The sequence below is a fragment of the Galleria mellonella genome, unplaced genomic scaffold (assembly GCF_026898425.1).
Source record: "Galleria mellonella isolate WM207_F2 unplaced genomic scaffold, CSIRO_AGI_GalMel_v1 utg133, whole genome shotgun sequence".
Classification (NCBI taxonomy): Eukaryota; Metazoa; Arthropoda; class Insecta; order Lepidoptera; family Pyralidae; genus Galleria; species Galleria mellonella.
The window spans coordinates 1,069,842-1,082,117 of record NW_026441990.1 but is presented as its reverse complement, the minus strand read 5'-3'; the positions used below and the strand labels follow the sequence as shown (position 1 = coordinate 1,082,117).

Here is a 12,276-nt window from a genome sequence, read left to right as displayed (position 1 = left end):
TAAATTTTTATACCTATTCCCATAAAAGACCTATTAACTTTTTCTAAACGATACTTGGGGACAGCAAGTTTGTCTTTAAATCTAGTATTAATATTATGAATATTGCTGTTTTTTGGAAATAAGTCAAGATTTTTATGAACATATAGGATATTTGAATATATAAATTGAGAAGCAACGGTGAGAATATTTGCCTCTTTGAATTTCTCTCTTAATGGGGTCACGACTCTTCATACAGTAGATCGCTCGAACGGCACGTTTTTGTAATATGAATATATTCTTAATATCTGCCGCTTTTCCCCATAGTAATATTCCATAAGAGAGTAAACTATGAAAATAACTAAAATAGACTAATCTAGCAGTATCAGTATCAGTGTACTGTCTAACTTTACGCACGGCAAAAGCTGCTGAACTTAGTTTCGCTGCAAGGCTTTGAATTTGTGCACCCCACTGTGTTTTATTATCTAGTGTGATTCCTAGAAAGACAGTAGATTCTATAAATTCGAGAGATTCGTCATTTAATTTAATATTGCAATTAGTATTAAAACTTTTAGACAGAGAGAAATTAACACATTTTGTTTTTTTAGCGTTTAACATAAGATTGTTAGTTGTAAACCAGTGCAGGAGACGCCGCAAAGCACTATTTACATCGTCATAATTATTAGTCATTCTATTAACTTTAAAAATCAATGAAGTATCGTCTGCAAACAATACTATGCCGCATCTATCCTGCATGGCATATGGGAGATCATTAATGTAAACTAGGAATAAAAATGGACCGAGAATAGATCCTTGAGGTACACCCATTTGCACAAGTGACCCGTCAGACGTAGCGTTGCTAATCTTCACTTTCTGTATTCTATCAGATAGATAAGATTTTATTAAATTTAAAGCATTGTCTTTGACGCCATAAAAAGCAAGTTTTTTAAGCAATGTATTATGATCAACGCAATCAAAAGCCTTAGAAAGGTCACAAAAAACACCTATCACATCCATTTTAGTTTCCCATGCAGCAAATACGTGTCTAAGCAACTCTGCACCTGCGTCTGTAGTTGAACGACCTTTGGAAAAACCGAATTGACTATTGTGGATTAAATTATTTAAATTGAAATAACTGACAAGTTGCATAAGGATTATTTTTTCAAAAATTTTACTGAGTGCTGGGAGTATGGATATAGGTCTATAATTTATTGGGTCACTCCTATCTCCAGATTTAAAAAGCGGTATGATTTTACTAATTTTCATTATGTTAGGAAATTTACCTTCATCTATACATTTATTGAAAATAAAAGCAAGAGAGGGCGCAATAATTTCCATTATACTATCCAGTATTTTAACAGATATACCCCATAGATCCTCTGTTTTTTTATTATTAAGCTGTTTGAATATTTTCATTATTTCTACTGACGATGTATGTCTAAAGTTAAATACAGCTGATGACTTGCTAACATTGTCTGTTAGTAAAGTTTCAGCAGCAGACGGGGAAGATTTTAGAGCCGACTAATATTTAGAGACTAATATTCCATTAATTATGTGTCGTAATTAATGGAATATTAGTAAAATAAGATTCGAATGTATGCGCGACCTCTGTGTCGGAATTTACCAATTTGTTATTAATATTTAAAGCTATTTTGCTATTTTGAAAATTAACTTTTCCAGTTTCGCTATTTATTACTTTCCAAGTGGCTTTTATTTTATCTTTAGATTTAGTTATTATTTTACCTAAATAGAGAGACTTAGCTGTATGACAAACCTTTTTAAATATTTTCGAATAAGATTTTACATGTTCATGAAATAAGGGATCGGATATATAGCTTCGTTTTTCGTAAAGTTCGTAAAGATTAGCCCTAGACTTATAAATACCAAACGTGGCCCAGTCACAAAACTTTGATTTTACACTAGTTGAAAATGTTTTTGTTTTAAATTCACTGCTAGCTTCATGTTCAATTAAATTAAAAATATGTTCACATACAATGTCCGGGTCATATTGAGGTACTATGACACTAGATATTTTATTTTTAAAACGTGCCAAATTCTTTTGTGTTATTTGGATGCATGTAATTGTTTGAGTCCCTTTGGATCCCTTAGTTTCAATTATAACTTTTTGTCCGTAATGATCAGATCCAAGACAGTCGAAATTCATTTTCACCTTTACTTCACAATTACAAAAAACATTATCTATACAAGTGGCAGAATTTCCTGCGACCCTAGTGGGTTCTAAAAAAAGATTGTGCAAATTAAATGATTTAAATAAGTTAATCAATCTTAAGCTTATTGAGCATTCCGATAATAAATCAACATTAAAATCGCCACATACAAATAATGTTTTATTCCTCCGTGCGACTCGTCTCAATGCTTCCTCCATAGCCAGTTCAAAAGAATCAAAACAAGCCGATGGCGGACGATAAACGCAAATTATTATACAAGTAACTAATTCTACGCAAGATAGTTCAATTGTTTGCTCAATAGAAATATTTACAATGTCTTGACGGTTTTTATATTCTACATCATTTTTTAAAATAATAATTGACCCGCCATGAATGGCATTGTTCCTAGCAAAAAAACTAGCTATATTATAATGTTCAAAAGGACAAATTATTTCATATTGTTTAAGCCAATGTTCTGTCAGACATAACTAAGATTAAGTTTACTAGTTTAACACTTGTTTACTATGATGTAAATAAATAATAAAAAAAAAAAAATAAGAAATGAACGAAAACAAATGAAAATAAAGGATAGGAAATAATCATAAATGGTGTTTCACAAAAAAAAAAGCCACTTTTAAGGTCACCAAACCAGTTATTTTGATTTTAAAACTAAACAACTAAACCCATTTTGATAAAATTTCTATGGGACCAATCTGAAAGTATAACTCCGTCTGTTATAAATTGATTTGGAAAACTCTTTTTTAATCTGAAAGGATATACTTTCAGATTAGCTCTATGAAATATATATATATATATATATATATATATATATATATATATATATATATATATATATATATATATATATAGATCAAATAGTTTATTTTTTAGATGAAAATAATTGGTTTTTTCATCGATGAAGTTGATTCATTTGTGGAACACAAATTTATATTATAAAAGGATTACCCAACAAAAAAAAAAATCAAAATAAAAACAAACCTTAAGCTATATGTGTTTGCATATTTAAGACTACGTCTTAACACTAGATGCCATATTCTGAAATAAATTTAAAATAAAATAATAAATAAATTGCAATAAAAACGAAAGAGAACATAAGGGTTAAGTCATACAGCTAGTCTGTGATATTTATACTTTGTATTAAATTCATGGAAACTCTTTTGTAATTAAATAAAAGTTATTAAAAAAAAATAAGCTACAGTGGTACTAATAAAGTCTTGTAGTTTAAATTTATTTACAAACAAAATATAATGTATTAGAAATAAAAAAATAAGCAATTCATACAAACAAGCATTATACAGAAATAAAAAAAAAAATACTAATACCTGAACATTGTTGTCGTGTAGATAATGTTGCGGCGGCTGAGGTCGCGGCATCGGTTCATCGCTGTCGTCGTCTTCGTCGAAATCTTAAATAAAAAAAAAAAATGTACGACGTAATGTAATCAAAAATTTCCATTATGTACGTACGCACCCACACACGCATGCACGCACGCACGCACGCGCACTCACACACATACACACACAAGGATGACAGGTGAGGATAAAGCAGGTCAATTAGCGCATCGTGATGAATTTAACAAGAATTGTTCACGATGGTTTCTAGGGGGAACCACATGGAGGTCGACCTAATAGGGCATATAGGGGGGAAGGGATTGTTAGTAATGGGGTCTAATGAACCCATTGCTAGCAATACACTATCAGGTCGACCTCCACGTGGTTCCCCCTGGAAACCATCGTGAACAATTCTTGTTGTGAATTCGTCACAATGGGCTAACTGACCTACTTCATCCTCACCTATCATCCTTCACTGGTGCCCCGCCAGTGTATACCGATAGCGCAGGCGGGGTTACCATTCCATTATCACCCATTAAAAAAAAATAGGGCATATTGCTAACAATGGATCTGTCAAACTCCATTGCTAACAATCCCTTTACCCCCTGGACAGGAAAGGGTGGCCCAATCTATGCCGGGACCACACGGCCAATATTTCACGTTCAGACACTTAAATGTGACACTCACCTCTCTGTTTCCTGGGCTCGCCTTTTACCGTGTCTTCAGTGTCAGATCCTTCTGGAAAAAATGCAAAAAGAATTAAATAACCACATTAATTCTGAAAACAAAAACACTAACCGACTTATTTTAAATACACAATCAGAACTTAATGCGATGACATACCTTTCCAGGTAAATAGTACTTACATACCTGCTTCTTTATTGGCGACGTTTCGACGTGGAATCCACCACGTCGTGATCACGACAGGACAGGGACAGCTAAGTCCCGATTGTGTATTTAAAATATGTGTAAACAACGCCAAAGTTTAAAATTAACTAAACGACTTATTCATAAAAACTATAATATCCTTTAAAACTATTAAATACTTTGTCACTTTCTTTCAAATTGAGAATATCATAAAAGAAAAGGACAAAACACTTTAATAACTAAAATAAATTTATGAAACTTGATGTTTTTATGAGTAAGGGGGTTAATTGATTTCTCGCAAATTATTACTATGTTTTATTTTGTAAATGGTTTCGCTATTTTATGGCAATATGAGAAATTTATTCACAATAGTATAGTTATGGTATGTTTTGTGTGGCTAGTAAAATAAATTATAATTGAATAAAGTGAAAATTTGATAATATTTACTTTCTATTTACTACTTCCATGTCAATTTATTCATGCAATCTATCCAAAATGATAATTATTAACAAAGAAACAGGTACCTACCTATTTTAAAAGGTAAAAAAAAAAAAAAATTACAAATAGTAAACATTCAACGTAACCAATTGAAAATTTTCCGATTATTTATTTCTAAAATATTTCACAAAAAAAATATACCACATATTTTAAACATGCATATTTAAATCATATCTAACTCACTCTCATATTTTCCCGCCAAAACCCTAATATTTGTGGTCATTTAGAAAACAAAAAAAAGGCAAAGGAAAATTGAACACACAGCCATAAGCTCACCAGAATTGAGTTCTCTGACGAGTGTGGACATAGCGTTTGTAACGGAATCCGCCGCGTACAGGAGATCACTCCGGAGACTGCGGTTGTCTATGCCCACTGATAAATAAGGTTTTCTATTATCTTATAGTATGATTTGCACTTTCTGAGTTCAGACATTTTATTTTCCTTTTAAACATATGTAAAATATTCCAAAAGCATTAAAAATAGCTAGTTTAAAGATTTTTTCTTAATAATATAAAATTTACTCACTTGTCGTGGGTCGTTGGTTTTGATGAAAAGGCCTGCCATCCCCACCCATACTTTCCATTCCTCCTAAAAATTTAAACAATATATCATAAAATGTTTAAACATTCAGTTTTTACACTAAAAACTTCTAAGTAGTCTAAAAATACTTTAGCAAAAACATCCAACTTTTCCTCTTAAAGTGAAGCTTGAATTATTTTAACATGATGTATTCTCACCTAGACTGTGAGTCATGTCGATGCGCTCGCGTTCTCCCAAAGAGGGCGTCTGTGGCGCACTCCGCACTGTACCGCGACTGGTCGGTTCTCTGTTATATAAAGAGGTAGCATTAAAATAATTATTTATTTCCGCTATTTATTAGTTATGTGCGTAACTTTCCAAAAGGACTAACTTTTCAATGTGATATATTGTGATGAAACATAATTTATCGAATCCTACCTTTGATAAAAAAATTCAAATCTACATGGTGCATCGTTGTATTTGTATTTGTATTTGTAAAAAACAATACTCGACTCCATAGTATCACTATCCAAAATATTTAAAAAAATTGCATAAAACATTGTAAAAAGAACAACAAATATATTTCAGATTTTGGTTTTTATTTTTTAATTTTCCTTCTGAAAAGGAAAAGTGTTGATTACCCTTGTGAGATGAAAATCTCCAAAGGGAAACTTTGTACAAAAGTCATTTGCTTGGGCACCTCTGTCCCATTCGTGTTTCAACCGTAAAGCAGTTGTGTTTGCTTGACTGTGTTTCGGTTTGAAGGGTAAGATATGGCGTGAATTTACAGGATACACAGGAATAACACCTGAGTCCTCGGGAATGGCAACACTTTTCATCAGGTAGGCCGTCAGCTTGTTTGCCATTCTAAGTTCTCGAGTCACAGTCAGTACCATGAATTAGTGCAGGTAGTAACCTTTTAGGGTCGGATGGGGGGGGGATTGTTAGTTATGCGTACTAGCAGACTCACTGCTAGAGATATATCTGGTTGACTTCCATGTTGCCCCCCCCTGAAATCCACGACAGTTAATTCCTGCTGAATTCATTACAATGGGCCAACTGACTTATTTCATCTTCACCTATCATTCCTCAGCTATATGTCAGCGTATTTCGATAGCGCAGACGGGGATACAATTTCATTTTCATCTTATATAGAAAAGATAGTAACCTTTCTGGAGCGGAAGGCTGTGGTTGAGCGCCGGGCAACGGTGGACTTTTGGTGGAACGAGGCGACGAGTTCGGAGTGGATCGCGGTGACGACTGCTGAGTCTGGAAAATAAAATATAACGGTACACTTACAAGACAGTATTTAAAACATTTTACTGAATTAGGAGTTATTTTTGAAAGGCGCATAAAAAATGGATCATTAAATAAAAAATACAAATATCTATTTGAATTTAGATAGCTTTGCCTACGAACCGTTTCGCTTGATGTTCTTGTTTCTACTAAAATATGTGTATTGCATTCTAGCTTCATAAAAAAAAAAAATAAAAAACATTTATATCTCAGGTAAATTGATAAAAAGTATTTTAATTCTCCTACCATTAGTAGTAATTGGACCTCTACTAATACAAATTATAGTAGTCATACATCTACTAACCATAGTGAAATTCAATTCTAATCAACTAACTTATTATACTTTACATTGACTTAGTTTGAAATTTAAATTGTAATTTGAATTTTATTTGACATTTTTATCATTTTATTATTTATAGTAACTTTATTGACCGTTTGTAATGCATGACCAAAGTGTGCACTTGGTACTAGTAGTGATTTGTTGTATTATGTAGTAAATAATTGAAAAAAAATATATAATGTACCTATATAAAATGGCCAATGGATAAATTCAATAATTAATAATTTGCATGCCATTTGATGTGGCGAAACATAATGGACATATTATAAACTTCACAAATGCAACTACAATGTTTCTAGCAAATAAATTTCATTTCATTTCATCTCTCATCACAAAGAATACTTAAAGGTCGAGAGAGGTGCAGCAGCGTCCCTCTTAAAACATCACCAAAGGTTCACAGACAACCGTTGGCAACCCGCCTGCTAAGTGTGGCAACTACTGACAAAACTCCCTTTACGAGGAAGGCCTATAGCTAGCAGCGGGCAGTGGACGCCTGATATCAACTTACACTTAGCCCCAATGTACCATAAAAAAGAAATCCATTTTAATTGTGATAAAATTAATATGAGGGTAATATGAAAGCAAATAATAATGATTGCAAAAAAAAAATTGAAATAGGGAAAAATTTAATTGAGAAACAATTTTATACTCGCTTAAAATAATAAATATTATCACTTAAGTATAAGCCATGACTATGTTATGCCAATAAATAGATGGCCGAAGTTGGAGGTTATAGATAGTAACATTTTATCTTTGGACAAATACAATTGTAGAGTTTATTGGCATTCCAAAGCATGATTTACGATTATCCACTTTTAATAAATAGTTACTGTGTACAGTCGCATATAAAAATATAACAGTTTTTAACACTTTTATTGCCGTGTTGCAATTAATTTTTTTATTTATTAAGTAAACTAGCTTTGTTTTTATATTGCTTGAATCTGGGTTTTCTATTTTATGCTTTCAGTCTTGACTGCTTTACCATAACACCAATGGGCATATACCAGTGTCAAAAGATTACATTTTATAATAGTATATTTATTTATTTATACTTTATTGTACACTAAATTGTTATAATTTATATACAATAAAGATGTACAACAGGTGAGCTTAACTCTGTAAGAGTTCTGTTCCAGCAAACCTTGAGTAAAAAGGAGCATTAATTAGTGCGCTAGTACTAGTACTTACTATATACCTACCTAATTACAAAGTAAATTTACTGGGTACAGAGGAATAACATCTGAGTCCTCAGGAATAGCAACGCATGAGCAGTACCATGGACATAACAGAGTATACCGTTTCGTCCATGATACCCCCGACGCGTTGCCATTCCTGAGGACTCAGGTGTTATTCTTCTGTACCCAGTAAATTCACGCCATATCCCGCCCTTCAAACCGAAACACAGCCATGCAAACAACTGCTTCACGGTTAAAACACGAATGGGACAGAGGCACCCAAGCAATCGACTTTTGTACAAAGTCTCCCTCTGGTATAGATAGAGCATAGAACCTCAAAAACGAATCAACATTTTGTCAGCTAATTAGCTGACTCGTTTTTTTATTAGTGTTCTATATACTTACGCACACAATATACCTTGACGTATCTATATTTAGTTTTAGTTTTTAGTTTTTGCGCATTAAAAAGGTGCAGAATTTATAAAACAAAATAAATATAGAAGTTATGAAGGAATCACTCATAACTATTTATCACAAAAATTATATGAAAAAGATGACCCGCTTTTCTAGAAGCATTTATATGGAGACACTCCATCTATATAATCTAAGACTGTAACATACCTGTGGTAAACGCTTTGAATTGTTTTAAAAATAGTTTACGTAAACTAAATATTATGAACATACGTGAGACCAAATAATTACTTCCTTCTTTGATAGTACTACGTATAAATATACTTTACAATAGCAAGAAAGCAGTTGTAAACAAACTTCAATACTTTCCATATCCCCAGTCAATTTTTTTAGCAACAAGTTAACTTAATAAAGGATGAAGTTCCAAAAGATCTTGGTCTTTATTGTTTTACTGTTAAGTGTGGTTTCAGCTTATTATGTAGATGATTCGAGCATGGAGGACTGGAGCGTAGAGGCCGACAATGATCGCGTTTTTAAGTGCCTTCTTGAAGCGCTGAAGGGTCTGGTGAAATGTCTTGTAAAAAAAGACCTCACTGAGGACAACAGCAATGATAACAATAACTGGGACCATAGTTCCGTAAATGGTAAGCTTTATATATTATTTCAATGAACAAATAAATAATAGTAGACTAGTACAGAAACCAAAACTGTAAATGAAATTATCAATGTATTTTACAGATTTACCTATGATACGTATGATATTTACCTATCTACAGATGCAACCCTGAATCGAAAACGAACACAATGGTTTTTTTATGTGTGTTTATGTGTTAGCGTTTAACGTAAAAACTGCTTTCATTTGTGTAATGATATCAATTGTCGTGTCAAGTTCTCGAACCGTTTTCGTTATACACGAAGGCCTCTGACGTGGCTTACGGTACGATGTCTTTACATGCTCTTAGAAGCAAGTAACCGTCATTTTTAAATTTAGAAATGAATCTAAAATTTTCTTTTTTTTTTCATTGTTTATTTCACTTTCCATTATTATATATTAATATTGTGTATTTTTATAATTGTATGTTATGTAGATACATATACACGTGTTAGTAAGTTTTTTATTTATTTACTATTATTTAATTATTTTGTAAGTTTTTTCTGTACCTTCATATTCTCTGCACTACCCATGGTTGACAGGTACAAGTAGAATACGTCTTATGGCGTTACGTCCTCTATATGTACAACTTGTCACTTGTGTACATGAAGATAATTAAACAAATTCAGAGGCAAGGGTCACGGAATACTATTTTGATATCCCAGACAATATTCAAGCGCTATCCAACTAAACTTTTAGGTTTATTTGGATAGCCTAGTGGAATTTAGAGTTTTTCAAAAAACACATTCATATAATGCAAATATTATTATAAAATAAAATAAAATCGTAAAATAATACTGTTTTTTTTTTTAAATAATATAAGATTGTGTTCCACGAAAAAACACGACTTCAATTGAGACAAAATCAGTTACTTTGATTTAAAACTAGTAAAACTAAACTACTGAATTATGTTATGATAAAATTTCTATGAGACCAACTTGTAAATATATCCTTTTAGATAAAAAAATAAAAATTCCAAATCGGTTTACAACCTATGAAGTTATGAGTATATTCCTAAAACTAGTTTCTGGAACTAGATGGCGTTGTGTAATATGGGCCAGTAGTTCCGCCCAACGAGTATTAGAATTGAACATGACAGAGGGCGAGCCTACCATCGTCACTCAGATTAATTTGATCTATTATCGATCAAAATCGATCATTAGCTGTTTTTAATTTCTTATACAGATGATGAAAGTAAACCAGGAAAATGCATCCTCGAAGCCATAAAAACTTTTGTGAAGTGTATGACTGGACCAAGTGTGGGCACAGCTATGACAGAAAAACTATCCGGATTGGAGGATATTATGAGCCAATGGCAGATCTATAAAGACTACGTCGATAACATGAGAAATAGAAGAGATTTTCTGTACTAGATAGCACCCTTCTAATAGAGAAATTCAGGTCATAGACGAAACTCTTTTGACTAAGTTAATTTTTAAGCTTGCTAAGTTGTGCAAACTTGGCAATTATTTGTCAACATTCAAAAACAATAATTTTCAACGTTCTAAATTATTTGATATATGTAGTTCTTTTTTTTATACAATTTAGAATGGCAAACAAGCTGATGGCCCACCTGATGGAAAGTGATAACCGTCGCCTATAGACATGAACAGTACCATGGACATAACAGAGTATACTGTTTCGCCCATGATACTCCCCATGCGTTACCGTTCCTGAGGACTCAGGTGTTATTCCTCTGTACCCTGTAAATTCATGCCATATCCCACCCTTCAAACCGAAACCCAGCTATAGAAACACAACTGCTTTACAGTACAAACAATATATGTCGATAAACTCTTAAAAATATGTAATTGTTTTCTTTTTTGTTTTCAGATTACGGATTAAAAAGATTGAAATGACGCAATATTTTCTAGTGACAGAGAAAAATATCTGTAATATATTAAAAATTTTACATATTGAAAAATTAAATTGTGTATTTAATTTTGAATTTTTGATTTGAAAAATATGGATAAAATAAGTAGGTACCTACCTTTAGCATCCTCATAAGCCCCTCCAGCTGCTGCATGAGGTGCTTCCTAGACTCCTGCAGGGAGGACAGGTGACCTTCCAGCTCGTCCTTGCGTTGCCGTAACGCCCGCAGCTCGGACACAAGCGGCGGCGCGCTAGTACCGCTTGTGACACCCGCGCCCGCACTCGCTTCCGCTTCCTGTTGTCGTCTGTACCATAATACATAATATTAATAAATAATTTATTTTTATGAATTCGTCCTCTGTGCTTTATGAGTATAAAACACACATTTTTGCAATTTATGTTTCTGCAGCCAAAGAGATTTACTTGCATGGCAGTGTTTCGGTTCAAAAAGTGGGGTATGGCAGTGAAATTACAGGGTACACAGACAAAACATCTCTTTAAAAAAAATACAGGTAATTCTTAAAAGATAAAGTGGAAAGTGGCAACACTAGACTGCTGTATTAAAATATATCCATGGATATGAATGATATGAAGGAGGAAATAAAGAACATAAAATATTTGACTGTTTATGGGCAATCATAGATGTAATGTAAATAGGACTCTATTTTCCGCGATTAGCCTCTCATTTGGGCCGTTATGCGTATGAAAGGGCAATCATAGACATACAAGTAGATTTTATTTCAGTATGGGTGTGTGTATTTACGTACCGGAGTCTGGCGATCTCTCGCATAATTTCCCTATTTTTAGCCTCTAGTTGCGAGATTAGTTCTCGCTGCTGCCGCGCTGCGTCCACCTCAGAGCCTTCCGATGATGACCGTCCCTGCAAAAAATTAATTATCATATTAAATCACGATAAATAATAAAAATAAAAAAAAAAAAAATAAAAATTCAAATAAGACCCCAACACTCTACTCATATACACACATTTTCCAGGTATATCAGACTATTTGTGAAAATCTTAACAAAGTGTAGTGAATTTTGAATACATACATACATACATTTTAAACGGAAAGAAAACGTTTTATATATCGAAAATTTAAAAATCCCCGAGATGAGATCGAGTACAAGCTTCTCCGCGATCGTTGTCATA

At 32.9% G+C, this 12,276-nt stretch overlaps 1 protein-coding gene and 1 long non-coding RNA gene across 7 annotated transcripts in view; one reads left to right on the top strand and one right to left on the bottom strand.

Moving 5' to 3' along the window:
* Positions 1–12,276, bottom strand: part of LOC113514859 (dystrobrevin beta) — a 30,954-nt gene that overhangs the window by 4,085 nt on the left and 14,593 nt on the right. For 2 of the 6 annotated variants that reach the window (XM_052903153.1, XM_052903154.1), the window contains exons 11-18: positions 11,894–12,006; positions 11,245–11,431; positions 6,549–6,649; positions 5,599–5,687; positions 5,387–5,449; positions 5,138–5,233; positions 4,184–4,234; positions 3,488–3,570 (exon numbers count right to left, since the gene is read on the bottom strand). In XM_052903153.1, the coding sequence (XP_052759113.1) occupies positions 3,488–3,570; positions 4,184–4,234; positions 5,138–5,233; positions 5,387–5,449; positions 5,599–5,687; positions 6,549–6,649; positions 11,245–11,431; positions 11,894–12,006 (783 nt within the window). Of the gene's footprint in view, positions 1–3,143; positions 3,201–3,487; positions 3,571–4,183; positions 4,235–5,137; positions 5,234–5,386; positions 5,450–5,598; positions 5,688–6,548; positions 6,650–11,244; positions 11,432–11,893; positions 12,007–12,276 lie in introns of all 6 variants that reach the window. The other 4 variants (XR_008253829.1, XM_052903155.1, XM_052903156.1 and 1 more) reach the window with 4 other exon arrangements.
* Positions 9,113–11,233, top strand: LOC128202517 (uncharacterized). The gene is made up of 3 exons (XR_008253830.1): positions 9,113–9,246; positions 10,440–10,655; positions 11,088–11,233. It is a non-coding gene; the product is annotated as an uncharacterized LOC128202517 (long non-coding RNA).